The sequence below is a fragment of the Rattus norvegicus genome, chromosome 14 (genome assembly GCF_036323735.1).
Source record: "Rattus norvegicus strain BN/NHsdMcwi chromosome 14, GRCr8, whole genome shotgun sequence".
NCBI classification, from domain to species: domain Eukaryota; kingdom Metazoa; phylum Chordata; class Mammalia; order Rodentia; family Muridae; genus Rattus; species Rattus norvegicus.
This window is the reverse complement of record NC_086032.1, coordinates 43,842,522-43,861,291: the sequence shown is the minus strand read 5'-3', so window position 1 is coordinate 43,861,291 and position 18,770 is coordinate 43,842,522. Positions and strand designations below refer to the sequence as shown.

Genomic DNA, 18,770 nt, shown 5'->3' with positions numbered 1-18,770 from the left:
GCCCAATAGAAGACAGATATTCAAGTTTCCATTATCCTCTGTCATCTTGGGTGAAACATGCACCTACTATAAGCCTGGCAAACAATTACATAGTCATCACATTTCCACCTCCATTTAAATCCAAGCCATTCAAGCATACTGCTAATGATTGGTGACCAGTCAGTAGCAATTAACAAATCTCACACACACACACACACACACACACACACACACACACACACCAACTTCTTTGACTATTTTATTTGGAAATAACCCACCCAAGACCCTCATCACTTACATTTTAAACAGAACACTATATTGGAATATGAACTAGTGAATTCTGGGTCTCCTCAGGACAAGCAGTTTCATTGCTGGAGGTTACCGGGTTCTAGTTTAATTGTACCATGCAGTTACAGTAAGGAGCAGGGAATCTATGTATCACTATGTTTTAAGTAGTACCATGCCTCGCTGAAGCATCAAAGTGAGAATGGTGAACTTACAGGGCCTTTAAAACATCTTGAAGTAATAACACGCCATAGACTGAAGCCGGGTTGTTTTAAAACATTACACAGAACTAAAACAATTGAACCAATTTGTCCTTTGTTCTTTTTATTGCGTTGTTTATTACATTAATACTGTTTTTAAAAGAAACTCAAAGGCATCAGATTCTAGCCTAGCACCAAGCCCCGTGACTGGCCTGGTTTCAACCGGGAAAAAAAGTGCCTTGAGGCTGCTAGCTCTCTTAAAATGCGAAACGAAAGGTCGGGAGGCTGAGCCCCGGGCCAGCCTGAGCTCTCGCCCCAGGTGGGAGAATCTGCCGCAGTTTGCAAAATTTTTCTGGCAGCAAGGCTGACCCGCGGCCGCCTTTTTGCTCCAGGGCAGTGGCCCTGGGGAGTTGGACTCCTCCCGGGGTCTCCACCTTTCCAAGCAAAGTCCTTCCAGGCTGGAGGCGCTTCCGGGCCGCCTCTGCAGGGTAGGCGAAAGAACAGGGGCGACCTGGAGTCTCGGAACGCAGAGCGCCAGCCAGCGCACAGGCAGCAGCGCGACCCTGTGCACGGAGCAGCGATCGCGCCGGTTGCCACGGCGCTCCCCGGCGCCGGGACGCACATCCTCGGCCGCGACACCCACTCCATTGCCCTCCGCCCCGGAGGGACGGCCCTTCTCGCGGGAGCGGGTGATTGACGGCCCCGCTCCCCCTTCCTCGGCTCGCCTGCGAACCCGGGCTGTGTGTTTTGGAAGCGGCGCTATGGGTCTGGAGCGTGTGACGCCCGGAGCGGCCAACGCCGCCCTTCCTTCCCCCCGGGGCTCCGGCCGCAGCAAGGAGGCCGGGACGGCCAGGGCGGGGCCGCAGGCTCTGGGAGCAGGGCGCGGGGCGGAGCGCTCAGCCGGGTGGAGGCCCAGGGTGGAGAGCCGGGCGGGGGCTGCTCACGCCCAGCCCGGAGGCCGCGCCGCGCCTCGCGGGACAGGTCGAGCCGGCGGGGCGGCGCCCGGCTCGGGGGAATAATGAGTGTCTGTCAGGCTGGCCCCGGGTGACTGGGCGGGGCGCGGGCGGGGGCGGCGCGGGAGGCGGGGGCGGGGAAGGGCAGGGCGGGGTGCGTGTTTGCCAGTGACTCGCCGACCCCTCCGGCGGCTGCCTCCACCCAAGTGGGTGGGGACCCCTCCCAGCCCAGGCGGCTGTGGCGGCTCCCGCTGCCCCTCCCTGACCCTCCCACCCCGGCTCCCAGCCTCTACTTACCCCGCCAGCCCCGGGGAGGCTCGCAGAGCGAGCGGCGCCGGCGTCATGTGACTGCCCGGAGTTGGTGCCAAGGAGCCAGAGGGGAGCCGGGAGCGGAGCCGCGCGGAGCCGCGGCCGGAGCGCAGTGCGAGCGCCACCCGAGCCGACCCCACCCGCGCGTCCGTGCGGTCGCTGTCCCTGTCCCCGACGCCGTCCGGCCCGAGGCGCTTGACCTGCGGGCCCGCGGGGTTCCGGGCGCCAGGGAGCCGGGCCTGGGTTTCTTGGCCGCTGTGCTCCGCACCGCGCTTGGCAGAGTAAGTCCCCGCGCCCTCACCTTGCCGTCCTGCGCCCCGCTTTGCGCCGCATCTGCTTGCTTCTCTCTTTTTTCTCCCTTGGAGAAAGCAGGGCGCGGATAACGAGTTCGGGGTGCAGCGAGGGCTCCTTCGGGCTTGGGAAAGTGCATCGGAGCTGGGGTGGAGGAGCGAGGGGGAGGGGGGATGGCGGGCGGGATCGTGGGATAGGGGAACTCGGTGGAACGGGAGCCCGCGGGCGGGGCTCACCTGTGTGGTCCCGGGCCCCCCGCGCTCCGTTCCCATCGGAGACCCCGGCGCACCCCCCCCCCGAGCGACCGCGTTGGAGAGAGCCAGGTAGCAGCGAGGCCGCGCGCCTGCTCCTGCCCCCTCCCGTCCAGACTCGGGGCTCCCGCCCCCCGCCCGCGCCCCCAGCTGCGGCCCAGCAAACTTGGAGCCCAGCCTCCAGCGCCCCTGGCGAGAAACTTGGGGGCGATTGGGACTGAAGGAGCATCCCCTTTTCCGTACCCGGAGCGCGCTAACTGCTGGGTCATTTGACTTGTGGGGGAAGGCAGGGGGAGGAAAAGAACCACCGAGGTTTGGAGAGTCTGCTTTTGGGGACGTGGAGAGAACCTGCCGCAGTGCCTGAAGCAAAGGATTGCAGCGTGGCTAGCTGTGCAGAGCGCCTTCGGTGTTAGGGAAGCGGAGCCCCGTAGGGACCACGGGACTGTGGTGTGGACCTTTGAATAGCTTGGAGGTGGCAAATAAGAGTTGGAATTGTCATATCCATGTCTTTGGCGGATAACAGAAACACTTGTGTAAAATTTTACTGCAGTTCTTACAATAGTATTTTACAATAATGCTAGTTGAATATGAATAAGCCTCTGAATAATTCAGGTTAAATGGACACTGGATATTGTTCACCTTGTATTCTTCAAAATAAACACTTTACACGGAGTCATTGAGATTTTATTCTAAGAACTTATTTTTTCCTCAAATATTGTTGAAGATACTTTATTCTCAAGAGTCTGGTGTATGGGGGGAAAGTATGAATTGGTATTCTGAACTCATTTAGAGTTGGTATCTTGTTACTAATATTGAGTGAGCATTGGCCAGCTTAAATGAGAATTTTATGCATAAATTTGAGGAACACTTTTTATAAGAAATTCTGCTTGCATGATAACTTGCTTCATCCTAGGCATGTAACACGAACATCTTCATAATTTTATGTTAGCCTTTATGACGAAAGAGCACCCTGACTTATTCCTTGGGTCAAAAGTGTGTTCTGACCTTAGGCTGTTAATAGAAACCTGAAAGAAGATGTTTGATTAATTTAAAGCCCCTAGAGAAAAATCAGTTTTCTCATCAGTGAGGTTTGCTGCAGGCCGTCCCCACGGTCCAAGTCCTGTGAAGGTGCTCTGTAGAGACCATTTGGGTGAAATGTAGGAGAGTATCAAAGTGTAGGAATGACAGTAGCTGCTTGGGTTGTAACCCCTTCTACGTACAAAACTACATAGTTGTGGAAGTAGCTATTGTCTCTTTGCTGCAAAGTTTCTGTATTAAAATCCAATCTTGCTGCTATGGGTACAGCGATGCCTTTTCCCCCTCCTCTTTTTCCCTCTTTAACCTGTAGTTATGTCTACATACCAAATCCTGAGGTCTCTGATAATGGAAACCTGTGAACCATCTTGGCTAACAAAGTATAAAGAAACAGTACTGTGGCTGGGACTTTAAATGGACCCTGCTGCCTTAGATTACCTCAGGGAAAAAAGTCATTGATAGATTATCTGGTAAAATTGGTGCCGAAGTTTATGAATTGCATATCAGTTTTGGAGTAAGAATAACATTCCCTAAAAGGCTACTTTTGATAGGTTTATTCTGAGAACCAGTGAGTAGCCATGTCTTTGGCTATATTTGAAAAAGAATGAGATTTTCAAATGAAATAAATAAGCAAAATCTGTCTTCGAATTTAGCTGGGACCAAAAGAAACTTGAACTCGGTCCAGCTTTGGTTCTGTGGGCTAACTCAGTTGTAGCCTTAATTCTTACAGCTGTGCATTCTCTAGATTTTCCTCAATGTGCACAGTGACTGGATCAAATCATTATTCCAGCGTAGAGTTTGGTCAGGGCACCGGGCTGCTAGCCCTTGGGACCTGGCCTAAAGGGACAAAAGAAATCAGAAAGGAGGCTGGCACTAGGTAATTCGTTCCGGTCTCTGCAGCTTGAAGATGACCAAATCACGTGTGTACTTGGATGTTTACTGTGTGTGGCAGCTCCTGTTTGTAAATAGGGCAGGTCCCCTTGTATAAAGTTGGTGTTATTATTCACACCCATAGAACAAACACCTCCACCCCCCTGTTGTTGTCTTAAAAAACTCCAGCTGCTCATGAATATAGGGTCAGGGAGGGCTGGCTAAATGTTTCTCTGTGCTCTCTCTCCAGCACTGCCGGCCGGGCTGTTTCCTGTTCTTTGTTTCAAGGCTGGGGTTTGCGTCATACATTCCAAGTGGCATATGTGTGCTCTTTCCTGTTTCAGGCTGTTTTCTGGTCGATCAGTAGCCTAAACCAGGCCATGGTCCCTGCCCCTAAACTTTGTATCCCCACCCGCCACCCGGGGAGTTATCATGTCTCTACACTGTGATTGCTTAAGATGCCTGTGTTATGTCATAATGAGAAGTCAGTTAACCTTTTTACACACACCCTTTGCCCCTCTGTTTATAAGGGCAAATCAATACTTTTCCCTCTTAAAAGTTATCCTTACTGTTGCGATGTTAGAGAATTTCACGGGCATATCAGCAAATCTAAAGGAAGTTGTTTTTGCAGTTTTCCTGTGAAGATGGATACAGCCATTGTTTTGAGATAGGCACATTGCCCTGAAGCTGTCAAATTTAGATCAGGATTAACACCTTAGAGTTAAAGATCTGGCTTTGTGCGACAACTTTGGCCCACCCTTGCTCATTTTCACTCAGACTGCCCAAGGTAGGCCCAGGGGGATGGAGAATTTGAATAACTTGGCCACCTGGGCCGAGCTGCAAAGTCTCCACTGTTTTAAAGGAGAAATCTCTAGAAAAAAAATTTCAAGCAAAGCATGATATGTACCAAGAAGGAAAAAAAAAAATCCAGGGTTTTTTTTTTTTTGTTGTTGTTGTTTTTTTGGGATAAAGATTAAACCAGCAGAATTATATTTTTAAGGGCAAAGATCACTATACCCTAGAGGTGATTTCTAGCCCACTTTAAGAATAAAAAACTTAAGGAAAGGGAGAGGTAAGTGCTGCTTGGTTTTCTTGAATGATGGTTTGGAAAATTGTAATCTTCTGTTTTGAAAACAGAGGGATGCTTATCTTCCTCATAATATCAGTTTTTCAATCTCTAGCTTGTGGCCTCGACAGTCTGGATAAACTGTTAGTAAGTTTCTCTCTCTGTCTCTCTCTGCTCTTGAAAAAAATTTTTTTTAAAAAAGAAAGAGTTGGGGGTGGGGACTTTTATGTATCTTTTTCAAATTTACTTGGGGATTTTCTTTAAGACCTAAAGGAATGAGGTATAGAGATGGACTTTATTCAAGTTGACTGAACACAAACCAGCCCTGAGTGGCCAGTATTCAGAATAGCCAGTTGCCTTAAATATCTCATCCTGTTAATAGTTAGGAAGGGAAGATATAAGTAGTATGATGTGAAATAAATATTCCAGCTGCCTCATCTATGAAAGTTACTAAGGTCAAACTGTAGGCTAGCAATACTTTCCTTGAAAAAAATCATGGGAGTCTTAGAAATCCCCAGTAGTGGTTTGATTTGTTTTCTTTTTTCTTTCTTAGAACAAAGCAACTTGAAATATTAAGCTGCACAGAGAACAAGAGACCCTTAAGCTGAAGTTCATAAATTATTTAAATTGAAATACAAAGTTAGTAACAATCCAACTAGATTGGGTAGACAGTCTTGGTGACCAGATCCTCCTTTCTGCTTGGGTGGGGACAGGGAGGTGGCTAATAGGTTTGATTAGGATCTGGTCTACTCTATTAGGAGTGTAGCAAGCTTTTAAATGCTGTGTTAAATTGTTGGGCAAGTTGTATCATTTGGTAGTTGTATCATTAGACATGGGGACAATAATTTTATCTCTTCATATAACTCATCATGCCTAATTTAGCTTCATTGTCTCTGAGTTCTTTTTCAAAATTCTGGTTTTACACCCACTTGCGCGGGCGCACGCACGCACGCACGCACGCGCACACACACACACACAAGTTGGACTGGTTTCTGAAGTGGCTAGTTAGCACTGGTCCTAGCTGTTATGGGGAGAGAAGTCCCTAGAATCTTAGACCAAGTACCACCTGGTTTGCTGAGAGGTATTTTCTCTCAGAGTGAGCTGGTAGAGGAGCAGGATGGTCTACAGTACTCTCGTTTCAGGCTCCGGCTGTCCAGACCCTGCTTCTCATCTTAGACAGTCATGCCAGAGCTCGGAGACAGGAAACCAGACAGAGTCTGCCCTGATAAGGGAGAGTATTGTCTAAAGGAGGTAGCCCTGCCCCCCTCCCCCAAACACTCCTTCCTTGAAAGTTAGTAGGGAAACAGGGCACTGTAGATACTTTATGATTCCGGACTAGAGATGTTTTTCTCTAAAGCAAAAAGAGAAAAAGTGTGTATGTACGTATATGTGTGTGTGTATATAATATATATATACACACATATATTCTCTACTGTCTGCACACCGAATGTGGACTGTGACTATCTTCGGTGCGCTAGTTAACAAAACTGTTCTGTGCCTTGTTCTGCGTGTTTTCAGTCAAGCTCTTTGGCAAAACTGGTTCCTTGAGGTTTTTGAAACTCATTTCCATTGTGTTGGCAGGCTGAATACATTATCATTTCCCCAGCTAATTGTTAAGGGGGGTGGCGCGAAGATAGAGCAACAACTGAGGAACGGCAGGTTTCTGGCCCTCTGCGCCTGCGCACTCAGTTCACCCTCCTGGTCTAGCTTTCTCTCTCTCGGGACTGGGACTTGCTTTAGTTGCCGGGTCTTTGAAGGTTTAGGGATCATGCGAGAGATGGCTTGGAGCAGGAATCAAGCTCCATCCACGGAGCTTAGGCCAATCCGGACAGGATAGAGGGAATGGAGATGGTTGAAATCAGCCTCTACCCTGGAGAGCAGCCTGGGGTTGTCTCCCGGGGCCTCTGCCATTCTTTCCAAGAACTGCTTACTGTTGGAGTGAGTCTAATCAGTGCCATCCACTCTTTACCTGTGCTTGTACTTTATACCCTGGGACCTTCGAAGCTTTGCACTCCCGAATACTCTGATTAGTAAGATCAGTTTCCTGTCCGGCTTCTCCAAACCTGGCACTTTAGTCTCCCCTCATCCCTTCAAGGGTTCACATTTTGTATTTTAGACCTCGGACCGATGCTCACCCCGGGTTCTTGCCCTTCATGTTTATCCTAACATGAGAAGTGTAGTTTGACATCCATATACATTTGTTCATCTCACAGGTATTTATTGAGCACCTAGTCATTATGGGTAATCTCATGTTGTGTGCAATCTTTCTGAGTTATGCCACAGGACAGAGAGGAGCTGCACTGAGTGATCTAACCTGGAAAGGCATTTTGAAATCTTAATTGCTCTTGGAAGCTCCCGTGGCACTGCTTACAGTTTACCATGGACCAGTGTGCGCACCACACCCTCTGGGGTTGGGGAGTGACCCCGGGGTGAGGTGATTCCACCCACAAAAAACGGCTCCCTCCACCCAGGGTGTGCAGCACAGAAAAGCTCTGGTCTGCCAACAGGCACACTCTGGTTCTTGGCTGTGGCTCCACGAATGTGGACAAGTCCCTCTGTTTCCTCATTTCTAAAATGGGGACGAAGACCTGACCCCTCCGCCTTTGTACAGTTAACTGTGAGGATTTCCGTATTTACTCGGGTAAAAGCTGCCAATTTTTCTCAGCGGCTTTATGGACCAATTGCAGGTGCATTGGCTAGCAAGACTAGTACCCTAATTGGGAGCCTTCAGAATGTAACTTTTGATCTTGTGTCCAGAGAGGCTTGGGAAGAAGGGGCAGGTTAAAAATTATCCCTGTTGGCTACTGTGAGATGACCACTGAGCCTCATTCATTTCCCTGCGAGGACCGGTCTTTTCACAGAAGGCCCCTCAGAGTGTAGTCCTCTCTGAGTTACCAGTGGTGTGCCAGGTCCTCAGCCTTGAAGTCAGACAGTAGACTTGGGTTCGAGTCCTGGCTCTCCAGCTGTGTGAACGTGGCAGCTTGTTAGGCCCCGCCCTTTGAAGTGTTTTCGTTGTGAAATGAGAAGGCAGTTCCCACTCAAGGCACGAAATGACACAGATGGATAGAGAACAGGACATTCGTCATGAAGGTGGTGGTAACCAGCCAGACTGACATCTCTGTTGTTATTGAGTCTGGGTATCTCCATGTAGCCCAGGCTAGTGTCAGAGTTGTAGCAGTCCTGTGTATCCCTCCAGAGGATTGGGAATACCAGCATGTGTCCCCCACACCAGGCAGAAGTATCATCATTAGAAAACAAGAAAAACCCACCAGCTACAGCTGGCTCCTGTCCCCTGCCCTCTTACTGTTCTTGTAGGTTTCAGAGCCCTTGAAACTAGGCTTATTTAAAAGTCCCACAGGGTGGATATGGGAAAAAAAGTGTTGGAAGATGACAGTGGGAAGAACTCCAGCGGCTATGTAGGCCAGGCTAAGGGTAAGGGCAGTAATTTTTTAAAGGAAGTTTTGATCACTAATTTCCTGTAGGTCTGGGCCCGCCCTCCCTCCCCCTTGGAACCTGTTTAAGGAACATTTCAAGTGTGTTCAGGAGGAGATGACTTGGGAAGTCCTTCTCAAGGCTTGGTCACATAATTAATTATTATTATTGGTGGGGAGGGGTTGCTTGTTTTGTTGTTACTCCTCTGGGCCTAGCATAGAAACATCTTTGTTTTTGCTATTCCTTCTGAGTAAGAAAGCTTTCTAAGGTGTCAGGGAAGAGACCTGCCTGGACCCCACTGGTAGGGGTAGGAGACACACCCTTCTAGCTTGGTGAGGTAAGAGGCGGCCAACCTGGATGTAGTGGGGAGCAGTCAGCTGGCCACATAGGGTGGGGGGAGCCTCGAGCAGGTCTTTGAAGAATTAGAAGGATTTAGATTAGCCGGAAGGGGAGGGGGCGTACCACACTGTTGCTCAGCGCCTGGGCCAAAAATGAACAAAAGCTTGGTGTTGGGGAGGGGGAGTCGGCCGCTTGGGGAGCTTGGGCTGGTTAGGAAGCTGGTGACGGGCACAAGCAGCCAACCTCACCCTGGCAGCCCCAAGCTACCTTGGAAGAGGGGCAAGATGAGGTATAGGCTGCTGGCTAAAGGGCTGGGCTGCATAGCTGCCTCCCCTCCCGTCCCCCAGGACTCCAGCGGGAGGCCCGAGGACCTGGCCCCCTGTGGCTGTGGTGGAATTGGAGAGAAAAGGGGTGGGGCAGACTTCATGGATGACCTTAGGTTTCCATGGTGAAAGACGGAAAATAAGGCCAATGGGAGTTAAGGAGGGGCAACCTCCTAGAGCAGGGACTGGGGGTTGGGGAGGAGGGGGGTTGGAGAGGAGGAGGGTTGGTCTGGACTGGAGCCACGTTGCCCAGTAAAGGTTTGCAAGTGCTTTCTGGTTTGTGTTTACTCTTGAAGGGGAGGGCACCTTCCCCCTGCACAGTTTTGTATGGAAGGTGCAGTCCTTAGGTAAAGTTCAGTGGGACTCCAGGCACTGGGAACTACACTCTGACAGTTCTTTCTGGTTATTTTTAAGGTTCCAGCCATCCTTGGTTCAGGGTGGAATTTCCAGGAACTGGCTGCAGCCTGGAGCCAGTCAGGTCCCTCCCTGTCTTCCCACTCCCTGCAGGGTGGGGCCCCATGGGTGGAGGCCTAGCAGGGTGGAGTGAGGTGGGTCTCCAGTGATAGGGAGGGCACCTAGTGAGCCAGGCAGATGAGAGGCCCTGTGGCCTCACACAGCCTTTCTGGATTTGATTATATAACGCCTCAGCGAGGAGAGCCGTGAGGGCTTAGGCGAGGCTTTTTTTTTTTTTTTTTTTTTTTGAGCCGGGTACACAGCAGGATTAAGACATTGCGGGTATATTTCAATTTATCCTGGGTCGCTTGCCCTTAAAACTAAAACACAAAATTGTCAGCGAGCGTAAGGAGGAAAACAAATGTGTAACCCAAGCACTAACCAGGTGCCCTTGAACTTGAGAGCTGGCGTGAAGGATAGATACAGGTTTGGGTCTCCGCAGCCCTTAGACTAGCTTGGAGAGCTGGAGGGAGTGTGTTTGGTGGCTGCCTTTCCACCTGTCCTTATTTACATGTAAAATCAATTGCTTCACTCGGTCTTTCCGAAGTACAGGGTGTGGGCAGAATCTTATCTGAAGCTGTGTCCTGTTTGGACAAGTTGGACTCGCCCTGGCAACTCTCCATGGGGTGGAGCCGATGGGTGGAGGCAGAAAAGTAAAATTGGGTGGCTCGTTCAGAGCGGGGAGGGCGGATCACTGGCTCCTTGGGTCACTGCATCCCATCTGACACGAAATAGTGAACTTCTCCCTTTTACAAAACAACGTTAGTGCAGAAATAAGTGCACTAACGTTGAAATAACGAAGAAATAAGAGAGGCAAAGACTCGGAGACCCCCAGTGGGATTCTGTTCAGGTCGACAGTGGAAGAGCGAGGTGGGTGAGTCCTTGGATGGTGTGAAAACGGGACACCCTTCCAAGGTAGGTGCCAGCACCACAAAGCAAACCTGGCTTAGGGTGCCTGCCCCTCTGCCTTTCTGGCCATTGCATGGTACTTCCTGTAGTACTCGTCACTGGGAGCACTCAGAGTTTGCTGGGGAAATGTACAGAAAGGTTTCTTGAGAAAGGAAGTTCAGCTCCAGGGCCGGTGCTGGCCCTCCTGGCCAAGATACACAGTGAGCTCCGATCTTTGCCCTGTCAGTTCCTTTGGAGAGAGGGTGGGGACCAGTAACGTGCTTACTTCCTCTTTTGAGAATTGGAACTCTCCGGGAGTGAAAAAGGTACTCACTGATTGTTGCTTGTCTAGTATCTGTTCTCTGGACACCTGGCTGAGTTCCCCTTTGCAGGAAGCAGGTAATTGGGACAAGACTTAGGGTCAGGCTAGGAAGAGAAAAGAGCGGCAGGTCTTACTTTGTCCTCAACAAACTGAGAACGCTTGACTCTATTCAGCGCCCCCAACCCCCTTTCTTTGCCTCCCTTATGAAGCAGCTGTGCCGTGAGCCTCACAGACCGCAGGAGCGCTATCATTTCTAGAAGTCACCTAAATGATTCTCCAGGCTTCTAATATATAGTTCTACAGTAACATGCTGACAGAAATCTGACCCTCGGTTTGATAATCTGCAGTCAAAAGTAGAAGAGGGGAGGGCTCACAGAGGGACGTCACTGTTAAATGAAAATTCGGTTTTACAGACTCTTCCCCACAAAATGACCCAGTTGTTCCATTATGGGAAGTTACTTGGGGGAAAAGTGATTTCCCTATTTGTTGGTTTTTAAGCACTTCAGTAACTTTTGGAAACAAAAATAAGTTTTGCCCCCACACCATGCTGTTTCTCCCCCTGCCATTGCTTAATTCAGGTTGAGAGTGTTTAGCCAAACCAGAACTAAGATGTAAAGAAACAACCACATTTGAGGCTTTCTCATCTCTGCAGTGCCTACATAAAGTGGTTAATAGAATTCCTCAGCTTGGTTAAAACCCACAAGGTTTTAAAGACCCTGAGGCTGGTACACGCCAATCTTCTGCCAGCCTCTTAAGGCTCCATAGCCTGTTCTTGTGCGCCACCTACTGGTTCTCTTTAGAATCGCTGCCAGTGTGTAAGTGTCATGGTTTCAGAATCCCCTTTTAAAAATGAAGGTGTGGTAGTATGCATCTGTCACTCTAGCACTTGGGAGGCAGGTGGAGCTCTAGGTCAGCCGAGGCTGTATAGTGAGACTTTCAAAAGAAAAAAAACGAGCTCTCAGAGAAGGATAAAAGTGCAGAGCACTGCCCCTGGGTAACAGCGGCTGCCAACCAAGTTTAAAGATCTCGACTCTTACAGGTCTCAGCTTACGTTTTAGTTACGTGGAAGACACACTGCTAGTGCCATACTCATTATTTCCTGGTTTGAATATTAACTTTAATTCCAGTCTGAGGGATTGAATCCAGGGCCTTGTGGTGCTAGGTAAGCATTCTGCCAAGAGTTGTACCCCCTCTTCCCTGGTTCCTCACCAGAACCCATCAAGCCTAAAGCAGTGGCCAAGGCGATTGGTACAGAACGATTGCTGCTGTCATCTTGAACAGGCAGTCTGATGTGCATTGGTGCGCTCCCATTTTCTTGCTGTCCCTTTCTGTGTCTTTCCCATTTGTTGTTTAAACGTTTACCTACAGACTTAAAGAACTGAAACACCATCACACAGATATTCGAGGCCAGCCTCTGCTCCCAACTCTGTTGTGAGTCCAGAATGGCCTTGAACTTGTGGCATTCTCTTGCATCAGCTTTATCCCGAGGGCTGAGATCCAAGCATAGACCACCTCCCATCTCACTTGCTTCCCCCAGAAGCTTCTTATTAACAGTTGTGGGTTTCAGGCATCATTTATCCTGCTTTCTATATTGCTCTGGGGTTTGAAACCAATAAATGTAGTCGTGTATGTGTGTGTGTGTGTGTGTGTGTGTGTGTGTGTGTGTGTGTGAGTAGTACATACCACAAATCCCAAATCTGCATATCTGTTGAGATGGGTAAGTCAGAGGGAAAAGAATCCTGTAACTTGGGAAAGGAGTGTGGTCCGTATCCATCTTGTGTCAAGTGTTGCCTCCCTGGGGCTGGGCTAGGCTGTAGTCTGAGACCTCAAAGCCTCGGGTCTCTTTCCTATCACACCTGGAAATGTGAGAGCCAAGATAAGCATCTGGTGGGATAGATTCCGAGAGCAGACTCCAGTCAAAAGACTGAGATGTTGGTGGGAAGCTGCTTAAACTCTCTGACCTTATCAACGGGAGCAGAAGTGTCAGCTAGCTTTACGGTCTCTAAAGCTACCAGAAGATACCCCTTTCTTCTCTAAGGGTGGGGCACGGACAGGTCTTAGAGCCCTTACCTGTGTGTGTAGTTGCTCAATTAGGACCAGTTATTAGATGCCAAGACACAACGTGTTTTCTTTCTTCCTAATAAGATAAAGTTTTTGTTTTGTTTTGTTTTGGTGTCATTTTATCTTTTGCTGGGACACCTGAGAGGGTGATGGCACCATGGAGTTGAGCCTGGTGTCACAAGATTATAGGACGAGTAATTATGAAGTCAGGGCCTCGTGTTGGTGGGTAGAATTTACATGTTGCCATGAAAATCAGAGAAGTCCCATTGACAACACTGAAGGACAAGAGCCACCCGGTACCACATTCACGCTTGTATGCCAGTGTCTCTTAACGCAACTTCTAGAACACACGAATAGTAAGTAGCCTTGAGCACTGCGTTCTCCACACTGAGGCAGAAGGTGCAGAGACACTAGAACTTGGAACTTCTTTTAAAGATTGTGTTTTTATTTGAAATTATATTGCAGGTGAATGCAAGTGCCCATGGAGGTCAGGAGAGGGTGCCCATGCTGCCCATGGGTCCCCTAGGACTGAGGATATAGATGACTATGAGCCACTCTGATGCAAGAACAGTTATGTATTAACTACTGAGCCATCTCTACAGAGTTTTTAGTTTTTTTGAGATAGGGTCTTGATATGTAGCCCAGGCTAGCCTCATGCTTGTGGGAGTCCCCCTCTCTCAGTCTTCATAGTGTTTGGTTTACCAGTGGGCCACTTTCTCAGGAGAAACTTGCTCATTTAGCCACTCGAACCTTGGCTTGAGTCAAAGCGCTCGCTAAGCACGTAAACCAAGTTGGGATAGTAAGGCTCTGCCGTTGTGTGAAGTCTGTAGCAGCTGGCCGGTGGGTCTGTGCAGCGGGTTTCTAATTACAGAGCAGGACAAGCTCTAGGTGGGCACTGCCTTCACTGGAGTGACTGCAAGCTCTTATAGGAAAGGGGTCTAGAAAACTGTTGTGGGTGAGGGTGTGTCTCAAAATCCAAGTGGACTTTTCTCAAAGAAATGTAAATGACAAAGAAAGATGAAAATGTTCAGCATTAGTAACTCAAAAAGAAACGATGTATCATGGGGAGACCATCAATCAAAATGAAAAGCAAAAAATTCCCCTTTAGAGACTTTGTCTTAAAAATTAAACTGTGTAGGATACAAGTGCAGAGTGTTGGGCTATTTCTAGTAGTGAACAGTTTGGAAACTGTTGGAAGCATAAGGGTGCAACAATGCTTTTTTTGTTTTATTCCTCTGTGTGTGTGTGTGTGTTGTGTGTGTGTGTGTGTGTGTGTGTGTGTGTGTGTGTGTGTGTACACGCACAAAATAGAGGGCAGCCTGCTCACGATCTCTGTGGTAACTGGTAGGCAGGCTTAGCAGACACACTGGTCTGCCGAGCAATCTCATTAGCCCCTGTTTCTAATGAAAGGTGACACGTTTTGTTCAGTTTTATTTTGAGGCAGGGTTTCTCCGTGTAGCCATGGTTGTCCTCAATTTACATTGCAGGTCAGGCAGGCCTCAAACTCACCTGCCTTTGCCTCCCGGAGTGCTGATGTAAAAGGTGTGCACCACCACCCCCAGCCAAAGGTGACAATTTAAACTGATCTTGTCACAGAGCAGGGTGGTTTGATGGTCTGAGTCTGTACATCAATAAAGAATTGAGTGACCATACAGGGACCAGACTGTGTGTGCCACATGCTCGCTTAAACAGGTTTGGAAGATTAAAACCGGGGTGTCAGCGGTGGCTGCTCCTGGGTTTCTTCCTCACTGTTTTCTCCTGACAAGCACGGGGATGGGGCGGACCTTCTACTGAGCTGCCCAGGGATGCCATGCAAGGTTTCCTGGCAGAAGAGGCTGTACATATTGTTCCAGAAATGTCAGGGTTTGTGTAGCTCTATTAGAAATGCCTCTTCCACTTAGTTCTGCCTCCGAGGCCTGGTTTTAATTATGCGAAAGGCCATCTTCTTCATAGTACGTATGGGAAGTGAGAGAGAAGACGAGTGAAACTAGGAGGTAAAGGGATGTTTTCTTTTTCTTAGTTTATGTGACCTCAGAATTCAGACCAGGCATGCTGTTTTGTTTTCTAGGCCAGACATCAGAACACCCTAGAAGGCTTAACCAAAAGAATGCTCATGTTTGACCCAGTCCCTGTCAAGCAAGAGGCCATGGACCCCGTCACGGTGGTAAGCTTCCCCAAACTGATAAGCTCTCTTAACTGATATAACATTGTGTGTCCTGTTTGTTTCCTAAAGTGCTTCTTGTTTGACAGGCGTTTGACAGGTGGTGTTTCTCAAAGCCCCCGGTAATAAACAAGGTGCCACTACCCCCACGCCCCGAGATAGGGTCAGCCGTAGGCCGATCTGTTCATAGTGAAAGTAGGTTCACAAATGTATGTGTAAAACGCTTTGAGAATAAAGTGATTTTTTTTTTCAAGAGGAAGACAGAAAGCATTGACAGAAGCCATATGGGGCTGCGGCTCTAGGAGGGATGGCTTGAGGAGAAGCCAGCCAGAGAGGGGACTTGGCAGGGAGACCAGATCGTATTTCACTTGGAAGAGTGTGTGGCTGGGTGGGAATTACATCTACGGTCTCTTTCTAAGTCTTAGTGCTAAGTCATCCCCTCTTGGGAGTCAGGCCATAGTGAGACTCAGACACCGGGAGACTAAGACTTGGTCCAAGTGTTTGTGTAGGGCCACAGAGATGAGACACAGGTGACAAGGAGGTGCCCGACTTTTCAAGGCAGGAGCAGCTTAGACACAAGGATGTGGTTTAGTAGCCACTGACTAACAAGTCAGCTTTCCCAGCCTGCCCTGCTCTTTTCCTCCACGGGATCGGAAAATATTCACAAGGGGAAAAATATCTTGGCCTGGATGTGTATCTGAAGGTTGGGAATGACACACTTGCAAAATTAGATCATCCTGAATCCACTGGCTATAGAAGTTCCTGCCAGAAATACTTATACAAGACCAGGGTCACTCCAAGGTGCTTGGAACTCAGTGACCGTGGCCACTACTAAGGGTGATGTATTTACTGTCATCTGCAACAAAAAGTCAGTGAGAGCATCTTTAAGGAAATAGCATTTACATCCTAGCACAATAATGCAGCCATCATGTGCCTGAGTGTAATAGCTGAACAATTAAAATTATATTCATTTTTAAAAAATAGACTTTTCTTCTAAGGCAGTGATTCTCAACCTTTGGGTCTCGACCCCTTTGTGGGGCTGAGGATCAGATATCCTGTATATCAGATATTTACATTACAATTACATACATCACATAACAGTAAAAATTACAGTTATGAAGTAGCAACAAAATAATGTTACGGTTGGGGGTTACCATAACATGAGGAGCTGTATTAAAAGGTTGCAGCCTTAGGAAGGTGGAGGACGCTGGGCTAAGGCTTCACTACACTATCCTTCAGCCCCCTTTCTCTCAACTGTTACATCATGATCTTCTGGAAATATGAAAGTTAAAAGATAGCCACATCGGTATTTTTGTAACTGGAAATTATAATGTTTATGAATGTCACATGGCCATCAGTGATACATTTAACTAATGTACATCCAGTGTCTTAATCAGGGATGAAAACAAGCTCACAAACCCAGTTGCAGTTAAGGCAAGGACCCCGACATTATGGGGGTATGAGAGTACCAAGTACCAGGAACATGTGCTTCACTGGAGGGGAAAAAAAAGAAAATTTTATTTTATACATTAGGACGGCTGTAACTTTGCCTCTACTGCTGCACTTAACGCCATGACCAGAAGCAGCTTGGGGAGGAAATGGTTTATTTCAGCTCACAGCTCCAGGTCACACCATCCCTGAGAAAATCTGGGTAGGAGCCTGAGGCAGAGACCTTGCAAGAGCTCTCCTCACTGGCTTGCAATTCTAATGAACAAATTCTAATGGAACCAAGAACCACTGGCCCAAGGGTGATTCCTCTCACATTAATCATTAGTCAAGAAAATGCCCCAGATTTGCCTACAGGCCAGTCTGATAGAGACAATTGTTTCTCAGTTGACCTCCCTCTTCCTAGGCACCCCAAACGTGGGTCTAGTTGGCCAATAAAACAAAACTAAAACAAAGACAGCACACGCACAAAGTTGAAATATGTAAAAATATTTTTTGTAATAAATTACCTCCTTCATGTGCCAGTGGTCAGTCCACTTGACACAGCATTTGATTCTAGTTCCAAAAGTTAGCTTTAGTCCTTACTGTGCAGGGAGTAAAAAGACCTTCAGTTTGTGCTGTCAGCTCTACAAATTTCCTCTCCCTCATTCTGACAGGAAGAACTGGAGGAGTCAGAAAGCACATGTTAATGGCAGCCTAGGACATTTGTCGGTTTGTTTTTGTTTCGTTTGAGACAGAGTCTTGCTGTATATCCCATACTGTCCTTAACTCAAGGCAGTCCTCCTGCCTCAGCCCTCTGCATGCTAGGATTTCATGCGTGTATATGTGTCAATACATGCGGTGTCTTGAGGATGCCAGAAAAGGATATTGGATCCCCTAGAACTGGAGCCACAGGCTGGTTAGCTGCCGTGTAGGCGCTGGGAACCAAACCTGGGTCCTCTGCCAGATCAACCAGAGCGCTTAACCACTGAGCCATCTCTCCAGCCTCAAGAGTTTTCTTTTAAATCCCAACACACACAAAAATAAAAAAATTTAAAAAAAATGACAAGGCTCTTGTGACTGTATGTCTGTTGTCAGTCCCCACTACCACCTTTTTCTTTTTAAAAGGAAATCCTAGCCAGTGCAATAGAAAAAGTGAAGAAACACCATTCCTTTACTGAAATACAAACTGTGTTAAGCTCTGGACAAGTGATTGAAGGGCCTTACAGAAAAGATTGAAATCTAGGGTTCTGATTGATTCAGGCAATCAGAAAAAAAAATTGAAGGAGGAAAAAAATAAACCCCAAAATACTTTTTAATCCTTCTATAAATTCCCTTTTTTTTTTTCTCCTTTTCTTTTCTTTTTCTGGTGAATCTTGTCACCCAGCAGACTCCTTGTACTTTGAGAAGTACTTAAAACCAGTAATTTCCCCTGCTCTGTCCCAACAGAACCCTTGGTGGTTTTCCTGGGCCAGGTGGACAGAAAGCCTTCTGTTTGCCTCAGAGCGTTTGCTGAGCCCAGAGCAAGTGTTTATGAATGTGCCACACCTTCCGCCTTCCTGTGCACACAGCCCCACCTGTGGTCTGAGGGCTCCTAAGCAGCCCGTCTCAGATGCCCCTTGTTTTCATGTCCATTAGCAGTAGAGACTTCCTGTTCGTGTCAGTTGTCCCACCCACTTACTGTCTTGTGAAGAGAACCCTTCAACGCTGCTCCTAATAAAAATACGAGACTGGAAAGTCTCACTTTATAAAGTAATGGTGAGACCTCTGGGAGAGTGTCCAAGCCTCCCTCCCCACCCCATCCCCACCCAATCCTCATGTATTCGAGAATCAAAAGTATTGTTACTGCCCCTACCTAACCTTGCCAGGATCGAAGACTTGCAGAAAGCAGGTTAATTCATCCCAGACATTCATTGAGAACTTATGAAGCTCTTGCCTCACATTCTGATGACAAGCAGCAGTCAGCACATATACACACACAGCAGAGGTGGGGGACACTCAGTGCACATCTCAAAAGAAGAAAGGAAAGGGCTGGGGTGGAGCTGGTAGGGCTTTGTCTGTGTCTTGTCTTTGGACAGCTATGTCGCAGAAGGCAGTGGAGACCATTGCGGGGTCCATCCACACCTG

General features: G+C 48.2%; 1 protein-coding gene across 4 annotated transcripts in view; it reads left to right on the top strand.

Moving 5' to 3' along the window:
• Positions 1-1,873: 1,873 nt before the first annotated feature.
• The window catches only part of Klf3 (KLF transcription factor 3), a 31,032-nt gene continuing 14,135 nt past the window's right edge, over positions 1,874-18,770 (top strand). For 2 of the 4 annotated variants that reach the window (XR_005492873.2, XM_008770134.3), the window contains exons 1-2: positions 1,874-2,007; positions 15,126-15,221. Coding sequence is in view for 3 of the 4 variants with exons in the window: in XM_008770134.3 (XP_008768356.1) it covers positions 15,165-15,221 (57 nt within the window). In the remaining variant the exon portion in view is untranslated. 4 annotated transcript variants of the gene reach the window in all.